Source organism: Penicillium expansum, assembly GCF_000769745.1.
Source record: "Penicillium expansum strain MD-8 chromosome Unknown contig362, whole genome shotgun sequence".
Lineage (NCBI taxonomy): Eukaryota > Fungi > Ascomycota > Eurotiomycetes > Eurotiales > Aspergillaceae > Penicillium > Penicillium expansum.
In genome coordinates this window covers 519,702-540,200 of record NW_015971526.1, presented here as the reverse complement: position 1 = coordinate 540,200, position 20,499 = coordinate 519,702, and the positions used below count along the sequence as shown (strand labels likewise).

At 48.5% G+C, this 20,499-nt stretch overlaps 5 protein-coding genes across 5 annotated transcripts; 2 read left to right on the top strand and 3 right to left on the bottom strand.

The window, feature by feature from the left end:
• Positions 1-2,268: 2,268 nt before the first annotated feature.
• PEX2_105000 (WSC domain-containing protein) lies at positions 2,269-3,256 on the bottom strand (the record flags this gene model as incomplete). The annotated part of the gene is made up of 3 exons (XM_016747768.1): positions 2,269-2,289; positions 2,343-2,860; positions 2,926-3,256. 3 exons carry the CDS (start codon positions 3,254-3,256, stop codon positions 2,269-2,271), a joined length of 870 nt encoding a protein of 289 aa, XP_016593255.1.
• A 4,942-nt stretch (positions 3,257-8,198) lies between these two features.
• PEX2_104990 (CDP-diacylglycerol-serine O-phosphatidyltransferase) lies at positions 8,199-9,212 on the bottom strand (the record flags this gene model as incomplete). Its single annotated transcript, XM_016747767.1, has 5 exons — positions 8,199-8,567; positions 8,628-8,809; positions 8,936-8,973; positions 9,030-9,087; positions 9,143-9,212. 5 exons carry the CDS (start codon positions 9,210-9,212, stop codon positions 8,199-8,201), a joined length of 717 nt encoding a protein of 238 aa, XP_016593254.1.
• A 454-nt stretch (positions 9,213-9,666) lies between these two features.
• Positions 9,667-10,552, bottom strand: PEX2_104980 (H/ACA ribonucleoprotein complex subunit GAR1/NAF1; the record flags this gene model as incomplete). Its single annotated transcript, XM_016747766.1, has 4 exons — positions 9,667-10,149; positions 10,212-10,312; positions 10,369-10,416; positions 10,486-10,552. The coding sequence occupies 4 exons, from the start codon at positions 10,550-10,552 to the stop codon at positions 9,667-9,669; spliced, it is 699 nt and encodes a 232-aa protein (XP_016593253.1).
• A 219-nt stretch (positions 10,553-10,771) lies between these two features.
• Positions 10,772-17,110, top strand: PEX2_104960 (threonine--tRNA ligase THS1; the record flags this gene model as incomplete). Its single annotated transcript, XM_016747765.1, has 6 exons — positions 10,772-11,340; positions 11,404-11,668; positions 11,728-13,124; positions 13,853-15,629; positions 15,678-15,882; positions 15,939-17,110. 6 exons carry the CDS (start codon positions 10,772-10,774, stop codon positions 17,108-17,110), a joined length of 5,385 nt encoding a protein of 1,794 aa, XP_016593252.1.
• Positions 17,111-17,985: 875 nt separating this feature from the next.
• On the top strand, positions 17,986-19,494 carry mpkA (mitogen-activated serine/threonine-protein kinase SLT2; the record flags this gene model as incomplete). Its single annotated transcript, XM_016747764.1, has 5 exons — positions 17,986-18,098; positions 18,169-18,301; positions 18,356-18,422; positions 18,478-18,792; positions 18,854-19,494. 5 exons carry the CDS (start codon positions 17,986-17,988, stop codon positions 19,492-19,494), a joined length of 1,269 nt encoding a protein of 422 aa, XP_016593251.1.
• Positions 19,495-20,499: the final 1,005 nt, after the last annotated feature.

Below are 20,499 nucleotides of genomic sequence, written 5' to 3'. Positions count from 1 at the left end.
CTGATCTAAGAGCCATGGGCTTCCAAAGTTGGAGATACTCACCAAATATCTTCGAAGCAGATCTTTCATCTGTCGACGGTTGCGAAAAATTTCATTTTGGATGGGATCGCGTCATATCTTTGCAAGGAGCGTTCTTTGCTCCTCTTTTGTCTAAATAACATGAGAAGAATGTCGATCTCGGACTCGTCTGAGATATTCAAAGTTGTTTGTTGATTGACGTGTCTTCGTTTACCTCGTCGAGACCGGGGTTCTTATTACTGCATTTTCCTGCTTTCTCTTCTTCGTTGTGCTTTGATATCACTTTCCCATCCTTTGACCCCAATGCACTCAGGCATCTATCTGCGCAGGCCTTTCTTGCTTGCTTCCGGTCTGACATATCTCTCTTTGTTCCCATGCAAAAGAGGCTTCATGGCAGTAGGTAGATTTATCAATGTCAGCGGTGTTGAATTCCTTTCTTCTCTTTTTCATCATGCCTCCGGAAAGCGCTGCAGCAGAAAGCCCTGTTCTAGCAGAGACGGATTGGTGCATTCACTACTTCAGGAGATCACTGCATGACTGGGATACGATTGAATAGGTTCAATCCGTTAATGTAAACTGCATTCGCAACACTGTCGCTCCCGAGTGTCGTCAACAATGTAACCATGGCCACAACCAGTGTGAACCTGTGAGTACACTCATCTCTTAGGCTTTCAGTATCGTTTGGTCATGTGTTATGCTCATGTGTTATGCTCTTCTGCAGCTCTATGAAAGTATCCGGGGCCGAATTGCACGCATTACCAGAATGGGTACTGGTGTATGTATTGGATCAATGAGAAATCCAGTTTCGGAGCAACCGACGATGCTGGGCTGTTTCACGAGATGGAGAATATTTGGATCGTTGCAAGGGCTGTACGAGATCTTTGCCTTTCTCTAGATCGTCCGATCAAAGCCAATGGCAAGGCTCATAGTGGGCAACCATGGTGGAAGTACCGTCAGTCTGTCTCATCTTTTGCTCTATTCATACACAACTCACTGACATTGCGAGGGGTCTAGGAAGACAAAGCATCCTATGCTCAGTATTGCGCCTGTCGGCATCAGCTCTTGCAAGTCCCGCCTCTACTTGAGCCCCGTAGTGATAATGGTACTCCGCACCAAAAGTGCATCCAATTCGAGCATTCGTCTGAACACTAATTCTGACATTGGTCTGTCTTGGTACCTCTCTGTTCTCTCATGCAAGAAAACCATCGAGGAGTTCATCCGAGATGAATATGATCACATCGAGGCTTACATCGCCACCTGATACGCCGCTATGTTGGGGACAATTCCCTTGACCATCCATCATACTAAATCAACTTGTTAGGAGTCTTTGCCTCCGTTTTTGATGCTTTGTAGTAGCTTCTCGGGCGTTATTCATTGGCTCTTTTTTCACATGAAACCCTGTGTAAAAGTGATGTACTCAGCTCATTGACTGGAATAGACCCCGAGAGCCGGCCCAAGGTGATGAATATATAGTTGACACTAACTGGTTCTGGGCAAATTCCGACCCAGCCTTGACCAAACCACTATGAATTTAGTTTACAAGCAGGTAACCACAGACTGATGTGCATATCCATTCTCACATTAAGTACAGCTGATTGATCTCGCCTATTTACAGTCACTCATCCCTGGACCAGACCATTCAGAGGGAATTGCAGAATGCGAGAAGCTCATTATGGAACCGAAGGCAAAGACCTGACTGGAAACAGGAAAAGAGACCACGAGGGGGAAAAAAAAAAGTAAAAAAGAATCACATAAAAGGAATGATTTGCTCATAAAAACGAAAATGTCGAGCATTGCTAGAGCCGAAATAGAAAGAAACGCCTTTTCGAACACACCAGCGTCTCTATATCCACTGAGACTTCACTATAATTGAACAAGATACAATGATCAGGTCATCGGCTAAGAAGGCCGGTGGTGCGGTTGATTTCCCAATGTAGATCCTAAGAGGTGGTGATCGAGAAGCGGGATGACGATGTCTGAATGTAGACACGGAGGGGATTGGTAGAAAGCAACCCAGAGGCAGAGCCGAAGAGATACGAGATCACCAGCTGGGGACACCGACTCGGGTCAAGCCGTATGCCGTTCGGATATCATAATTCCGCTGAATAACCCGACTGAAAAATAATGACAACAAGATAGGGAAGCTCTCATAAAGTAGTTTGATCAAGGCAGAAATGACGTGGGTTTCGCTAATACCGAGTGGAGAGAGGAAAGAGAGGGAGCATGAATGGTTTAAAAATGGGTATTGGTTTAGCGATCGGGGTTCGTCACCTGTATCATAGGTCAGCTTGGAAACAATGTTATCAAGTGTTGCGCGTGTTTACCTGCAAGATCCGGCGAGAGAAGTCATGGTCGTCATCAATGCTGCCATTGCTTTGGCGGCGCTGAGCCATGTAGTCGCCATCGAACCGAGAATCGGACATCGAGGGCGGGCCAGAGTCACGGCCAAAGCCGCCAGAGGCCCCAGCTGCAGCACTGGTCTTGTTATTCTTGGATCGCCACCAGAAGAAGATAGCACCGCAGAGAGCAGCTAATCCAACCACTCCGATCACGACTCCGGCCGCAATCGCGGCAGTGTTCTTGCTCTTCGAGGTCTGTTCCTCGATATCGTTTTGAGGGACACTGCTCGAGGTGGGCTGAGATGTCGCTGTCTCTGTTATTATTTCACCGGCACTGGTGGCAGTAGTTGTGGTAGACTCGTCAGCTTGCGTCGTAGTTTTGCTGTCGCTACTGCTTTTGGTAGTGGTTGTGGTGGATTTGGTGTTGGAGTCAGGGTCGGAGTATGTGGGCACCTCGTCTAACAAATTTGTGGTATAGACAGAATAGTAGTTGGTACTACCGCCTATTCAAGATTTATCGTTAGTAAGTCAATTCTCTGTGACCGATGGGTAGGCGATATAGACATACACATATCATCGGGCCAGCCACTGCACGATGTGCTACATTTGTCGCTCGAAACCTTGTCACTGGCTGGTGGCATTGTATTACCACACACGCAGTCAGTGCCTTTTGTCAAAGCAAATGTCGCGTAGTCCTTGGCACAGTGGTCCAGACACCATCCGGAACTCTGGAACGTCCAGCTCGTTGACTTTCCATATCCAGGAATAGCGGAGTAGCAGCCCTGGAGTGTCCCTAATGGTGAGCCACGAGGAAGCACCTTGAAGTCTTTTGCAACTGCCGAGGTGGCTGCCAGTAGCACACTAGACACCGCGAGGGCCCCTTGAGTGTTGAAAAGCATGATGTATTGGGAGAGTAGGAAAGTCGAGTATCGAAATCAGTGTGAAAAGTAAACACCGCTGGATACAGTCACAGGGGCGATGGATGAAGGACTGGGGACGGCCTGCGTAACCCTCAAGAACTTCTGTTTGAATGTATGCTGGTAGGCGTCGTTTGTTCTCAAAGTGTCCCACACGTATCTGAAATATTCGGTCAGACACTCAGGTTGTATTTAACGAGGAAGTCGAGGGTTTTGGCGGTTGGAAAGACGAGTAAAAGGAAGGTGATTTCGCGTTGTATTGACGGGGTACCCGGAGTAAGTGGTCGAGTAGAGGTTCACCTCCTACAATTTCGGGCGAGAGTGAGCGACCGTGAACTAAGTAGTAGTTCAGTTGATAATCCCCAGATAGAAAGGGAGTAAACGAGCGAAGAAATCGGGTGAACGAATGTGTGTACGGAGTAAAGGGAAGATGGAAAGATCAGGAGGGAAGAGAAGTGACGGATAATGGATCCCTTGGGAAAGGGACTGTCAAGGGGTCTGTGTTCCCCGGAGAAGGTATGAGGTACTTGGCGTATGGGGAGGGGGCCTTGGTACACTCGAGTACCAGGTACTTTCAGTCCAAGTCTTTCACGGGTGGTTTCAATGTTGTTTGCTCCTTGTATGATACAGTACCAGGTATCCAACAAACAGTCCTCCAATGATACGTTGAAATATATTTAGGTAATCAGGCACCCGCCCCAGGGCCTAGGTAAGCCAGGGGACCGTTGTGGATCCATTTCCTATTTTGGTCAGACACGGCAGCTAGATGGAGTCCTTGGGCATACCGCTAGTCTGCTTCGGGTGCTAAGCGGTGATTATGAGACTTTCATTGTGTGAACCTCGTCCAATATTCAATATCTAACATTTTACATGCGGAGTAGTAATTTTATATATAATCTAGGTATTACTCTGTATTTTACAAGGACTTAGTATGTGAATGATCGTCCCGACTTGCCACATGAAAAAGACCCTTGATGACGACCTTGTGTTTTACCCCTCAAAAATTGTACAACGCACAGCATTACTTAGCCTTCGGCTAATGACGCTTTGTTCCGTCTCAGGGTCTGCTTCCATATTGTGATCGGCTCTGTATATTGTACTCCGTATAAATGACCGATCAACATACGCCATGGTCATTTATGGCTGACAAGTGCATCCTTAGCTGATGGTCGAGGGGAAATTCAGATCTCCCTTTGATAAATTGCAGCCAAATTTTGCCATTGAAATTAAAAGAAAAAGAAAAAGAAAAATACCATGTCAGTATGGAACGGGCTCATTTCCCACCCAGGCGGAGCCAATTTCAATACTCCATACACGCGCTAAGAATCTTCAGGTTTGTTACGGAGTACTCCGTACAACATGAAACCTCAAGGAGTTAACAATCCAGCAATTAGTACGGAGTATACTCTGAGTAGTCGCACCTTGCACTTAAACTTCACCATGTATGTCTTCTTTCATCCCTGTTCATGCCCCCTTTCCATGTGTTATCTAAATTATTTCCATGGGTTATGAGCGGCCACTCCCGGGTGGAGCGTACCAAATTACTCTGATCTGTTCTTTCCCTTGATACACTGTACCGTCCCTGTAACAAAATAATGCCCTGCGCCCTTCAGCCACAAAAAAACCGTATGTCCATAACGAAATTGGGCTCTGTAAGATAGGGCACTGTGGCTCAATATCTGCCACCTGTGATGTGCAAGTCTATAAATGGTTCTATCTGTTGTAAATGGCACCTACTACATATGTACGGAGTAGTTAGGGTTGTGTTCGATCTTGTATGTACTTTGGACGTCATATATTGTACCTTGGATCTTTTTGCAAGGTTTACGTGCTTGAAGTGTTTTGTTCGTGACTCGACTCCATAACAGTATGTGGTATTATTAGCATTGCCTACCACGTATTCTCATGCATATAACCCCTGGAGATATCGGAGGTTATTTACTCTAACCACGTTACCATAATGCGAGGATTACTGACTTTGAGACATCCACAGACCCTTTTCTGAACGGAGAGATAAATTTACTGTGTTGTAGTAAACATGCGGGCGAAATGCGCTTCGGACGGTTAATGTGTATGATGTATCGGGTGTACCTTGCAGATCTAGTCCCTTGCAACCCGTTCTAGGCCATAGATTCCATTGTTATTGCAACTTCCAGACCATTTTAATATAAGCCTCATTTTAAACGATCAATACGACTGCCCACGCAGGTAAGCATCTCGCCACGGACACCACCCACGTTCAATAATTCCAGCCAATTTTCAATATCATCGACCTAATTCCCCTCTAAAGGCGTTCGCGGCCACAGAGCCCACAGAACAAACAATAAACGCCCAAAGAAGAGCGATCTTCCAGCAGTGAGACATATTGCTCATCAACTCCGTGGTCAGGCCCGAGATCCGAGTAATACTAACCCAGAGCCTCCAAAAACACACCCGATCAGTATGCACAGGCAATACAGGTTTGTACTGCGTCTCCGTACCACATACTCGTACACAGTAGTGCCTCAATGAGTATACACGCCTAGACCTGCCCAGCCGGTATTTCCGTCTAGACACAGATATTCCGGGACCAGTGGCGTCCACTAGACCAGTTGTATTCTCCACCTGCCAAAGGAATCATGTAGAAACGTAACCCCTTGAGTACCGCAAGAATTGAAGTCGACAGAAAAAAGACTATGTTCAATTTGCTTGAATCTTTCATATTTAGTGGATATCTCGATGAGAACACCAGTTTAATTTGTTCAAACTGTGGATAAGGAGAGTCTTCGAATTCGGATCTCAAAGTGAAACTTGCATCTGGGTCTAGACCCTGCATGCCTGACCAAGAGAGATCGTTCTAATTTTAAATGCTAAAAATTCTGATTTGGCCTGTGACCTTCGGCTGTTCTATCAGTTATATTCTAGATCATGCGGAAGGGCCGGCTCGATGATTACCTCGGAAAAGAGAGTATCGTCTCGCTTGAGATATAACTTTATCCAAACATGTTGGGCATATCATCGTCCCACGATACATGGTTAGCTAAATATATACAACATACTCCGTACATGTACCTAACTCACTCCAGATTCCAATTATAGAAGCTCTAATGTTCCAGTAAACTTCAAAACACGCCTAACATAAACACTAAGAATTACACATGTATGGATGGGGAAAAGAAGTATGTCATTATCCTCAAGCTCAACACAAACCAGACTGAAAAAAAGAACAAAATAAAACCATCAAACCCAAGCCTCAGACCTCAGATATACGAGTAACTTGCACATATTCCCACCGACCTAGCTGGAACCTGTCGCTGAGCACCATCCAGATCCACATGCTTCTCGTAGAAACGACACCATCCACGAGCGCAAACATAATGGATCCCATGATGTACCCCCTTTGAAGCCCCCGATATCTGCCTACGAGTGTACTCGCCGCATTGGCAGAGCGGGTTGGCCGGACTTATCCCGCGTTGATCAGCAAAGCAGATGAATCGATCACATGGGTAGCATTTGTAATATGGGCGGCCTGCGTTGCCATTTGGGTTGTGCTCCCCGACTTTCAGTCTCATACCATCTGCGTAGCATTTAGGGCATCTTGGAGGTTCAAGTCTGGTGATGGTCATGGCTGTAGTCGTGATAGGGTTGGTCCGCTGTAGTGGTTGGCTTAGATACGATCTTGTGAGCTGGTGATAAGGCTTCCTGTGTAAACTTGCCTTTGATTTAGATTGCCTGTATTCAAGGATTGTTTGCTGTTGTATCGAAGTCCTTGTTCATAGCCCCGGAGGCTGTGAGAGATACCTGGCCAAGTGGTCATTATGACGATCTCTATAGGTCAATATTGCGTATACGTCTACACCGTGGTTCAACTTACAACCACCCATAAACGATGGCAATGGATACACATTTAATACAACGCATCCCTAGCTCCCTTTTCTACTAGGGTACACTTGCAGACACAACCGGAGACGAACAACTGCTCAGGGATTTTAGCGAGCTTACAAGAAGAACAAGACAAGTACGATCTTTTACTTGCGAGGACCACCAATAGATGGATTCTGAGAGATAAGACACCCGTGTCATAACAAAACCATGTCCAAGCCCCAAGCCTCAGATAAAAGAGAGTGCAACACATACGTGCACCAGGTTGTCAGGAACTAGAAATTGACGACCATTGTCCAACATCAGCTCGTAGAAGTAACATCCTCCCCGAGCACAAACATAATGCAGGCCACGTGGGACCTGCTTCCCAACACCTGCCATCTGCCTTCGAGAGTACAGACCGCAGTCGCACAGTGGGTTAGCGGGACTGATCCCGCGCTGGTCGTCGAAGCAGATGAATCGATCACATGGGTAGCATCGGTAATATGGGCGGCCTGCATTTCCATTTGGGTTGTTGTCGTTGACGATCCGTCTTATGCCATCGTCGCGGCATTCGAGGCATCGCGGATGTTCCAATGTGGCCAGGGTCATTGTGCTCATAGGTTTGTTTAAAATATGGCGAGTGTTTGGCCTAGAGGAAACAAAAGCAGATGAAGAGCTCTTAGAGCTCCTAGCTATTTGGCCATCATGACAATATGAAAGTTGTCAGAATTGCGTGTGCATCTGCCCGTTGTTGAAGTTGATAGAGGATCCATGGCTCACTTGCTTGTATACCCAACATTAATTTGCTGTTTCCAAAAGCTACACCTTCAACACGTTAACCTGCCAAGATTGTTGGCCACAGTCAATCCAACCCCTACGTAGAAGCCACAATGACTATAGTCAATCTATGCAATTGAAATTCAATTAAGCATCCTTATTTAAGTGCATCGAGATTATGCTATGCCTTGCCTACAAACGAAGGCCCTCTCGATATTTATTTTCAGTTGTCCAAGTTGAGAGAGACAACAGACTCGGGCATTTTTTTTCCAACAGTGAATGCGCGGCCAAGTTTGGGTTGAGCTCATGGCTTAGGAATGTGTATCGTCTTGCTGACCATCATACATCCATGCAGAACGAACATCAGGACCACGGGGTGGAATTCGAAGATGGTCCCTTCTGCGACAAGACCAAGAGGGATGTTCTCGTGTGTCCAACTTTGAGAGACCCAGTAGGCCATAAGGGAAGCGATTGACAGAGTGGTCGGAATGGGTGTACCTTCGAAGTACTTGGATTTTCCAGTCTTGTCCTTGGGCAGTACGGCTACAGTCACGTTGAACCGAGCGAGGCGGGTCAGACCGCAGAGAACGAAGAATGTGAGGAAGACGTGATCAACCGAGGTTCGGATACCAAGAGCAAATGCGGCGGCGGCGGGAGCGAGACCGAAGGAGATCTAGTTGGAATAGAAGTGTTAGCAACAACCTGATTCTGGTTACTTGCCGGGATCATTTACCAAGTCCGCTAGCGAGTCGAGTTCTTGTCCCATGAGAGACGACTTCTTGCGCCACCTTGCGACTTTGCCATCCATAAAGTCGAAGAACAGACCGAAAGGCATGAATGCGAGGGCAGCCCAGATAGCACCGTATTCGGTTGGGTCTCCGAGGCAGTAGCGCATGGAGGAAAAGACCGACATGACTGCTCAACATGTTAGTCGCGGATTGGAAAAACGGTTGGGAAACATGAGCTTGCCTCCACAGAAACCTAAGATTAAGAGTTAGTGAGTCAATCCAAGCAAACTCCAAAGATATTGTGATCACTAACCATTCATTTCAGTAATCAGATCAGCAAGATGCATGGCCCTGTTGAGAGTTAGGCTGAACCGAGGGCAAAGGAGCGCGGGAAGCACGAGACTGACTTCACCATGCTGAAATGACCATGATCCGAGGAAAGCAGCATTTTCTGCTTCTCCTGGCCTGGGAAATGTCAGTTATATTGCCAATGGAAGATCAGAGGGGAGCTCAAACGCACCTCCATCGCCTGAAGGCGGGACACCACTAGAGGAATTGCTTGATGCCATGGTCGATGTCCGACGAGACATGCTCAAATGGATATGAGATTCGAAGAAAATTTATGGCAAAAGGATACTCTGTCTCAATAAGATGTCTAAAGGGCAAGATTGGGTAAGAAGAATAAAAATGCTCTCAATCCTGCTTGGGAGTGTTGACGGACGCACAGATTCGCTGAGCGGTCAACGTCATTTCAAACTGCAGGTAGGCAGAGGCGGTGCAGCTGCGCCACATCCACCAGCCACATCCCAACCAAATGTCCGGCGAGCCGATTATCCCCGAATTTCTACACGAGTTGCTATGATTTAATATGCAATTATAGGGAAATCGAATGAAAATAACAGAAACATTTTTGACTGGTGATATTCTACAGCCTGCAGCCAGTGAAGTTGCAATTGCGCAGGATGCACAAGAAGACGGAAAGATATTCCTGAAAAAGCTCCCAGATCCCCCAAAACGCCGTAAAGAGACAGTACATTGGATCGATCAATAGCCGCGACCACGGAAGCCACCACCACCACGGGGGGCGCCGCGACCACCTCCACGAGAGAAGCCACCGCCGCCGCCGCCGCGGGAGAAACCACCGCTACCACCGAAACCACCACCACGGCCACCACCGAAGCCACCACGGCCACGGGGAGCACCGCCGCGGGCACCGAATCCACCGCGGCCACGGGGAGCACCGAATCCACCACGGCCACGGGGAGCACCACCACCGGCGCGCTTGGGCTTAGCAGCTCCTGGGGGAGGCTTGGGCTTGGGGAGGAACCTAGGAGGTGAGTTAGTGAAAGTGTAGAAGAATGAGTAGGACAGCGAATCGTACTTCTCGAGAGGAAGCAGCTTATCTCCACCAATGTAGACCTTGTCACCAGCCTTGAATGAAGTGGCGACGATACCGTCTTGGGGCTTGACGGTGAAGTAGACCTGGTTAATAGGACCGAGAATTTCGTCGACCTTGCCGATTTGAGTCTATAGAACCAGTTAGGTCACGGACTTATAGATTGTATTGGTTTGGTGGAGTATTGACGTACCTTGTTCTCCAGGTAGATAGGAGCGTTGAAGTAAGGAATCTTGGGGTTGACCGATTCGCAGACCATCTCACCCTCGCAAGAGTGCATCACGGAGCCCAGCTCTATCGGCATATCAGTGACATGAATCAATTATAGTCAGGTTTAGAAGAATAATTACCCAGAACCTGGGCTGGGGGGCCGAATGACTGCTGGAAGCCTCCGCGACCTGCAATAAAAAAAATTTCGTTAGCTCCTTTGACCTTCTCGCATCGCATTCACGTTGGAAAATTCTCACCACCACGGCCACCGCCGAAACCTCCCCGGTTGGCACCAGAAGCGTTACCACGACCACGGAAAGACATTTTGTGGTGATAAGGGTGATTGACTTGAAAAAGCTGGAGAAGTTTTCGCTTGGTGGAAACTTGAAGCGGTAAAGTGTCGGCTAAGGGCAGTACCAGCACGTGACCTTAACTTCACCGCCCTCACGAAGAGTCATTTTCCCCTCCGCGCGGAGTATACCACGATCAGAGTTTTTGTTCATAGTCCAATTCCCTTGTGTCATTGCTCCAAGGGGTTTAAAAATGGCATCTGAATCTCCTAAGGATCTGCCTGTGCGGCCTGCCGCTGAAGCACAGGCTAACAACGCCTCTGAAGCTGCTAGTGCCCCTCCAAATGATGCGAAAGCGAAATCCAAGCAGGCCCCGAGCCCTGATACCCTCCCAGAGTTTATGATTGAGCGAAACAACCTTTTCGAGGAACTCTGGCAACAATATCTCGAGGAGACCAAGACCCGTCCCCACCCGGAGATCAATGTTACCCTTGACATTGGTGACGGCAACCCCCCCTCCTCGGTCCCCGCCAAAGCCTTCGAGACCACTCCTGGATCTTTCCTACGTGATGTTCCCAAGGATCTGAGTGCCAATATTGTTATTGCCAAGGTTGATGGAGAGCTGTGGGATTTGAACCGACCCCTAGAGAAGGACTGTAGTGTGCTTCTTGTGCCTTTCAGCAACCCTGAGGCCCGCGAGGTATTCTGGCACTCCAGTGCTCACACTCTGGGTGAGGCGTGTGAATGCCACTACAAAGCACTCTTAAGCCACGGCCCGCCAACTCCCCAAGGCTTCTTCTACGATATGGCCATGCCCAACGGGTATGTTATTCTTATCACCTACTGTTCAGAACTAGGTCAATGCTAATATATGTGGGGAAACAGAGAGGTTGTCCGTGAGGCTGACTGGAAGGTGCTTGACACCAAGGCAGCACGTATCTTCAAGGAGAAGCAAAGCTTCGACCGCTTGGATGTTTCCAAGGAGAACCTCAAGAAGATGTTCGCATACAGCAAATACAAGCTGCACTATATTGACAAGCTCGTCACCGGCGAGAGTAGCACTGTCTACCGTTGCGGTACCCTTGTCGATCTCTGTCGTGGCCCTCACATTCAGAACACCGGCAAAATCAAGACCTTCAAGATCATGCAGGTAAGTGCGCCTGGTCGACCTATCAACGGAGGGAAACACCTACTAATGTTTACTCCTAGAACTCATCGGCCTACTTCCTTGGTGACCAATCCAACGACTCTCTGCAGCGTATTCGTGGTGTTGCTTTCCCCGACAAGAAGCAGATGGCTGAGCACTTGAAGTTTTTGGAAGAAGCCGAGAAGCGGAACCACCTGAGAATCGGCAAGGAGCAAGAGCTATTTTTCTTCGATGAGGTGTCTCCCGGCTGCCCATTCCTCCTCCCGAACGGAACCAAGATCTTGAACCAGATCCAGTCTCTTCTGCGTTCTGAATACCGCAAGCGAGGCTACCAGGAGGTCCAGACCCCCAACATGTACGACGTTAGCATCTGGAAGACCTCTGGACACTGGGCTCACTACAAGGAAGATATGTTCAAGTTGGATGTTGAGAAACGCGAGTGGGCTCTCAAGCCCATGAACTGCCCTGGACACTTCGCTCTGTTCGCCCATCGGGAACGTAGCTACCGCGAGCTTCCTATGCGCATTGCAGACTTCGGTGTCCTGCATCGAAACGAAGCTTCTGGAGCGTTGTCAGGTCTGACGAGAGTGCGTCGGTTCCAGCAAGATGACGGTCATATAATATGCAAGTTTTCGGACATTATGTCCGAAGTCGAGGGTCTGTTCGATTTCTTGCAGTCCATTTATGGGCTATTTGGCTTCACGTTCAAATTGAAGCTGTCTACTCGCCCCGAGAAGTATATGGGTTCGTTGGAGACCTGGGACCATGCCGAGGACCAGCTCAAACAGGCCTTGACCAAGTTTAAGGGTAATGATTGGATCATCAACGAAGGTGACGGTGCCTTTTACGGACCCAAGATCGACATCACCATTGCAGATGCTCTCAAGCGTGAATTCCAATGCGCGACCATTCAGCTGGACTACCAGGCTCCCCTGAACTTCAAGCTGGAGTATCAAACCGACGGAAGCCGGGAGAAAAACACCGAGGTGGACGCGAAGGAGGGCGAGCCCAAGTCCGACGACCTGCCCCCTGGTCGTGCCCGCCCTGTTGTCATTCACCGTGCTATTATTGGTAGCTTCGAGCGATTCCTGGGCATCTTGATCGAGCACTTTGGTGGCAAGTGGCCGTTCTGGATCAGTCCGCGCCAGATCCTAATTGTGCCTGTCATGCCGGCTCTGAACGACTACGCCGAGGAGCTGCAGCGTATCCTGCAGGCTGACAAGTTGAATGTGGATGTGGATGTCAGTGGCAACACCCTGCAGAAGAAGATCCGTACTGGCCAGCTGGCCCAATACAACTTCATCTTTGTTGTGGGTGCCCAGGAGAAGGAGTCACGCACCGTCAACATCCGTAATCGTGATGATCCTGCGACCCAAAATAAGGGTATCATGGTCCCTCTCGAGGAGGCACGACTCAAGCTCCGGGCATTGCGCAAGGAGCGTCGGCTGGAGAACACTCTGTAGGGGATAAATTCGTTACCGATTTACGAAAAGTGAAATGAATTACATGCGGATGTTCTGCTGATTTTATTAAACCCATACAATACCTAATGTAGTAGAGTAATCAAGGTCTGGGTCAAGCCACGGAACGCAGTACCCTTGAAGCGAACCCACCTTGGGTAGATTGACATCTTCCTGGCTTTCAAGGCGGGAGTGCCTATTTCTAAGGTTTATTTTAAGCTTACTTAGTGATCTGCTCCATTAAGAACAAGTTTTAGCTTTTCCAGATTTTTGTACTCTTGGTCTCTGTGGTCTGCGGAATTGTAAGCCCTACTTTTTTCACCTATCCTATACAACATATGTGCTATACTAGAATAGTCAGCCGCGTTTGCGGCCTTGTGATGACTTTTAGGAGGTCTTTTAGCGGGTCTTTTAGGAGGAGGAGGTCTTTGAGGAGGTCTTTTGGCAGGCATTTTAGGAGGTCTTTTAGCGGGTCTTTCAGGAGGTATGTGAAGGTGGTAAAATAGCCTACAAAGTCTCTATCACAATCCAACAGCTTCTATCAGATTATCCCATGGATGATTGCTTGTTTGCAAACTGAGAAGTTTGCTTGCTAGTCCCAGGATATAAATACTTTCTTTCCCAGAGCATGAAACACCAGGCTTTCTTCGTTTGATTTCTCCTCAGTTGCTATAGCTGCAAGAACTTCACATAGCGAAGACTCTGTTAGACATCACTACCATTACAGTCAGGCCTCATTCTACTACTCGCTCTACCAACATCTCAACACCCTTATCTCCCTACAGACCACCTTCCTCCACGCATCGATGGAGGGGGATAAATTCCCATGCCCGCTGGCGGAAGAACTTGAATGCGACAGTACATTTTCACGTAAACAAGATGCAACCAGGCACGTTAACCAGGTGCACTCCCGGCATTTCCCATGCCCGCGCGCGGGGGACCTGAATTGTCGCAAGAAGTTTCATTCAGAAGATGCTGCGAATGACCACGCCACAAGTGCACACGACGAAAGAGAACCCTGCCCATGCCCACGAGCAGACGACCTCGAATGCAAGGAGACGCTTTACTCGAAGACCAGTGCACAAAGACATGCCAATGAGGCGCACAAGGGAATCAAATGGGCCTGCCCAAGAGCAGAGGAACTCGATTGCCAATTGATGTTTGACTCGAAAATGAAAGCACACCAACACTCCCAGAGGGACCACGAGCGAGTGAAATGGCCATGTCCCCACGCATCAGAGCTCGATTGCGACAAGATGTTTTTTTCGGAAAGGAATGCAAACATTCATGCTGAGGGCGTACACAACCCATCTAGATGGCCATGCCCTCACGCAGATGATCTAAACTGCCCAAACACATATGCCTTTCAGAAGGATGCGATCAAGCATGGTAAGTACGCGCACGAAACCGAAATTGTCGAATGGCCCTGCCCTTTGGCAGAGGAAGAAGGGTGCGATGTGACATTTCGTTCCAAGCGAAGTGCGCAGATGCATGCAAAAGTAATCCATTCCGATAAAGAAACCCGAAAAAGGTTCCCTTGCCCACTGGCAAATGAATTCAATTGTAAGAAGACATTTTCATTGAAAGGAAATGCAAAGGTGCATTCTCAGAATGCCCATGAGAAACTTAAATGGCCCTGTCCCTTTGCTAAAGAGGGATGTACCAAGGATTTCACCACCAAAAACGGGGCCGCAGTCCATGCAACGAGGTTTCATACCGACGAGGGTCCTTCTAGCTCCCTGAGAAAGGCGGAAGGATTTCCTTGCCCAAGTGCAACGGTTTTCGACTGTGATAGGACGTTCGCCACGAGTCGACATGCCGAGAGGCATAATAGGGAAATGCATGAGGGAGCCGAATGGCCGTGTCCCCTGGCAGACGAGGAGGAGTGTACACTTAAGTTTACCAATGAAAGCAATTCTATTCGTCACGCACACACGATGCATGGTGTTAAGAAGAGAGTTAAACCCTGTCCTTGCCCACGTGCCAAGGAGGAAAACTGCCCGAAGACATTCTCTTCCCGGCGTGCTGCGAAAGACCACGCTATAGCGAAGCATGGTAAATTTCAACCGGACCAAAGCTTCATTGCGGCCTGGCCTAGGATATCGCTGGACATTCCACTAAGAGACCTAGACGGGGAGGTGATACCGGATAATATCCCCCAGCCGTCCTTTATGGATGGCAAGTGGACATGCCCACACGCAGGTTGTACGACAACATACTTGAGCCCCCGGAGAATCACAAACCACTACCTATCTGCACACAAAGGCGCTCATTGGCCCTGCCAGCATGTCGAGCAATTTGGTTGCGAGCAAACGTTCGTGACAATCTACGAGGCCAAACAGCACGTAGATCAGCATTTTGTGAGGCCTAAATGGGTATGCCAGTACCCTCGATGCCTCAGTCAAATTCAGGGGAGGAAACAGTCACAATTTCATGCCTTGTCCCATTACAAGTTGCATGTCAAACGGGGGCACATACAGGACGGACAATGCAAGCCTTTACTGGTACGTAAAAAGAAACAACAAATGATCATTATCTAATGAGAATAACAGGTCCTGAGTTCGCTCCCCGGTGACAATGTCGAAACCGAAGACGAAGTTGGGGATTCCGAGGACGAAAACGACGGAGATGGAGAAGATTCCGAAAGCGAGTCCGAGGATGACGAACTTGACGAGTCCGTGGGTGCCGAGCCAACAGCCGAGGCAGCAGCTGCGTGGCTGGGCAGTCCGCCCAAAAAACAAAAGATTCTCAGAGAAGGTAAGGCATACAAGATATTGCTGCCTTACACCCCATTGCTAATTCCCGTACTTTAGCTGCTCAATCTGACGGCCTGATTCACCTCGGTCTCAAGTGCCCAGGGCCAGAAAGGGTAGTTGACGGATTAGTTATTGGTACGCAAGTGTGCCCACACAACGCCATAATCTCGTTCGAGACAGGGACATTTTACAAAGATCGTTTGAGAGACCGCGTTGGGCTCAAAGCCCGATGCGCTCCCTGCAATGGGAGATTCATGTTCAACGAGTTCTTGAGGGTGAGATTTTTGGAGGCAGGTGCTGACCAGAAAACGTGCCACTATAAGAGCTGCGTCGGCGTTTTGTGGGAGGGTTCAAAGTTGTGCCAAAAACACTTTCTTGCCTGGAAACCAGGCCTCCCTGGGGAAGACGACATGAAAAAGATGAAGAGCTTGTTCGATCAGGCCACTTCTGTCCAGTGGTATCCCGAGACAAAGGTAATGGCCGATATCATCAGGAGGATAGAATCCGACAACAAGGCCAAGATCCCGGCTTCCGAGGTGGTTAATATCGACTTGGAATTCTCTTTCTATTCCCAGGAGGTGCTCCAAGTCGGCCTCGCTGATCTGGCGGGGAACAAAGTACTCGATTGTCTTACTCAATATGGTGAGGGAATTATCGCACCTTCCTCATCGCGCCTCTCTGCACCGGCAACTTGGCGGCAACAGAATCATGCAGCTAAAGTCAAACGCTACTATACACAAGATGGAAAGCTTAATGCCAAACGAGTAGTTGAAAAGCTTCGAGAAGCCAACATATCTCAGGACACAAAATTCATGTCCTGGGCATCATGGGGGTTTGACTTGTCCTTTTTGAGAGACTGGCTGGATGATGAAGGCTTTAGTGACGTTCTCCCGGGGGACGAGAATCTCTGCTTGCTTTACCACGAGTTCCGGGTCAACATCAAGAGGGTGCTCGGAACCAACTGTTATGGAGGGAAATCGTTCCCTCTATCCCTCCCCACATTCTATCCGGTGATTTTTGGAACGAATGACCCTCTTTCCGGTAGGAATCACCATGCACTTGTTGATTCCCAGCAGCTCTCTCGACTAACAAACCTGTTCGTCGACCTGTGCAAACCCCCCAACAAGCGGGGGGGAATAGAGACCCTGCGCCTCGGAAAGAGGCAGCGGGGATTAGAAGAATATTTACCTAACTTGAGTATTCACAACAAGAGGGCGAAGGGTTCTTAATTTGGCTTAGGTGAGATTGCCTCGTTTTTTAATTTACAATATAGGGCTAGATCACGGGGATTTAGGCGGGTTCTGGTGGCAAAATCCCTTTCTCCCTTGCTCTTTTCTTTGTGTCCAGGTTGTTCCTACAAGACACAACATACAACATACAACATCCATGGATACTACAATATACGAATTGAGCATGGAATAATTACTAATCCTTCTAGATCCCACTTCTCAGTTGGGAATTAACCTACCTCGATGCAGAAATGCCTCGCCGATGCTCGTTTCATGTTTTTGTTATTTTTTACTGGCCTCTACAGCTACAGCCTATGCACAGGGGCAATATGACATATGATATCTGCAATACCAAAATACATCAGGGTTGACATCGGCCCACTTCACTGAAACACTCAAAGACAGGTTTCAGCCATGCTCTTTAGCCTCTATTTTTTTTATCGAGGGTATATGCAGATGGGTACACTTAGATATGTAGTGTGTAATGTATGGAGTTAGTATACAAAGAAATAATATCTTCTATTCCACCCTTTCACCCTTTCACAGTGAAATCAAATCTTGAAATTCGAGAATTGCAAGTCTTCAACGGTAGATCTCTTTCTACTTTTAAATTTAGAAAGTTCTTTGAATGAAATTTCATTCAAAGGCAGAAGCCCCAAACAGCCAGAGTGGACTAAACACTTTTTGCGTGGATCACCCGCGGGGACTGCGGGGCTGAATCCCATCACACTTCTCTCAACCCATCACCCTTTTTTTTCCCCCTTCAACCTCTCTCTTTTTGCTTTTTAAGACCCTGGACCTTCGTTAATTCCATCTTCCTCCATCACCTTGCCTTCCCTCTAATACTCTACGACTCTACGACGCGACAACTCGCCATGGCTGATTTACAAGGTCGCAAGGTCTTCAAGGTTTTCAACCAGGACTTTATCGTGAGCGAGCAATACAATGTGACAAAGGAGCTTGGTCAGGGAGCCTACGGTATCGTGTGGTAGGTATTCCAGACAGCAAGTGGGGATACTGGAGGACACTGGAGATACGCATGTGCTGATAGTCCCAAGCGCCGCAACCAACGTTCAGACCGGCGAGGGCGTCGCCGTCAAGAAGGTCACCAATGTCTTCAGCAAGAAGATCCTGGCCAAGCGGGCTTTGCGAGAGATCAAGCTGCTCCAGCATTTCCGTGGCCATCGCAATGTAGGCCGCAGATCATCCTTATCAATACCTATACCCGTTAACTCACCCCTCTAGATCACATGCCTGTACGATATGGACATTCCCCGACCGGACAACTTTAACGAAACATATCTCTATGAGGGTAGGTGCTGCTCTGCTACCTTGTGTCGAATAGAGCCGGACTGATAATCCTGCAGAGTTGATGGAATGTGATCTGGCGGCTATCATCCGCTCCGGCCAGCCGTTGACCGATGCCCACTTCCAATCCTTCATCTACCAGATCCTCTGTGGTCTCAAGTACATCCACTCGGCCAATGTCCTGCACCGTGATCTCAAACCCGGTAACCTGCTGGTCAATGCCGACTGCGAGCTCAAGATTTGTGACTTTGGCCTGGCTCGTGGTTTCTCTATCGATCCGGAGGAGAATGCAGGCTACATGACCGAATACGTCGCAACTAGATGGTACCGTGCGCCGGAGATCATGCTGAGCTTCCAGAGCTATACCAAAGCAAGTATGTAACGCCACGCCGTAATTTGCCACCCAAGCAGTCCCCGCTAACCCCACATCTACAGTTGACGTCTGGTCCGTAGGCTGCATCCTTGCCGAGCTCCTCGGCGGCCGGCCCTTCTTCAAGGGTCGCGACTACGTCGACCAGCTGAACCAGATCCTGCACTACCTGGGCACACCGAACGAAGAAACCCTGGCACGGATTGGTTCCCCTCGCGCACAAGAATACGTTCGCAACCTGCCCTTCATGCCAAAGGTGGCCTTCAAGCAGCTGTTCCCTCAAGCCAACCCGGATGCATTGGACCTGTTGGACCGCATGCTGGCATTCGATCCGTCGTCTCGTATCTCTGTCGAGGAGGCCCTTGAGCACCCCTACCTGCACATCTGGCACGACGCCTCCGACGAGCCGAACTGCCCCACGACCTTCGATTTCCACTTTGAGGTCGTTGACGAAGTCCCTGACATGCGCAAGATGATCCTCGACGAGGTCATCCGCTTCCGTGCTACCGTCCGCCAGCAATCGCAGGCCCACGCCGCCCAGCAGCAGCAGATCGCTCAGCAGACTAACATCCCCATTCCGGATAACCAACAGGGTCCTTGGAAGACCGAGGATCCTAGACCTCAGGAGGCTACCGCTGGCGGTGGTTACAACCCCAATGACTTGGAATCCTCGCTGCAGCGCGGCATGGACGTGCACCACCGTTGATACCTTTTTATCTTTTTCTGCCTGTTTTTCTCGACTTGTTGGTTGTTCGGCGTGTTGAATCCAATGTCTTCTATCGCGCCCTGCATGTTGATCTAATTTAGCCAAGAGATACCTTCAGAGAAACAAAAAAAGACTGGGACGATTTACATGGGGTTTTCTTTCCATTTTTCAATTTCCATTTTAACTGCAATCTCGAACTCGACTTTCGCATCTCTTATTTGTCGTTCTGTGGCCTGCGCTCCTACCCGATTTCATAGCTTGTTGTGTCTGCGTTTCCTGTCTCTTTGATGTGTTCTTCGTGTTTATGTCTGAATGCTTTGACTACTTCCAAAGAGGTGCTATCGGTTGTGGTTCCTGGTTGGATTAAATACTTGATTACTATGTGCATTGCATCTCTTTCAATTAGGTTTATCATTAGATAGATTGTCATTCAAGCCCCTCCCCCCCTCCCCCCCTCGTTATGTCTCTGTCAATAATGATCCATTAAAACAACATAGCTCAAATCCATTCTATGAGGATTTGACAGTACATCACTGTATAAAATGATTGCTAGCCAGTAACACCTCTATTTCTAACTCTGCTATAATGATCAAATTACCCTCCAAGCATTCAATTGTGCTAGAAGCCAGATATAGTCAACCCATACCCCTGGCAGGGGGTTTGTACACAAAGAAACTCGGCCACGTGCCCATCCACGTGTCTGCCACCTGACTGCCACCAGATAGGTACGTAGGCGGTAACTTTCTGCCGAAAAGTGAGGTTATAATGAACTAAACGTATAGATATTTCGCCCTTCGGGGCATATGGTCAACTGAAAATATACAGAGAAGATTAGCATGGCCCCTGCACTAAGGATGACACGCGCAATCAAAGAGAAGCTACCTATTTTTTTTCCTTTCGAGGTCTGATATTGAGGATGTACTAATGTGGGTCCATTCAAGTGAGTGTTATTGGTCCTACGCTGTTGGGACATCACGTGCCATGTTCCAACGATCGGGTTTCGAA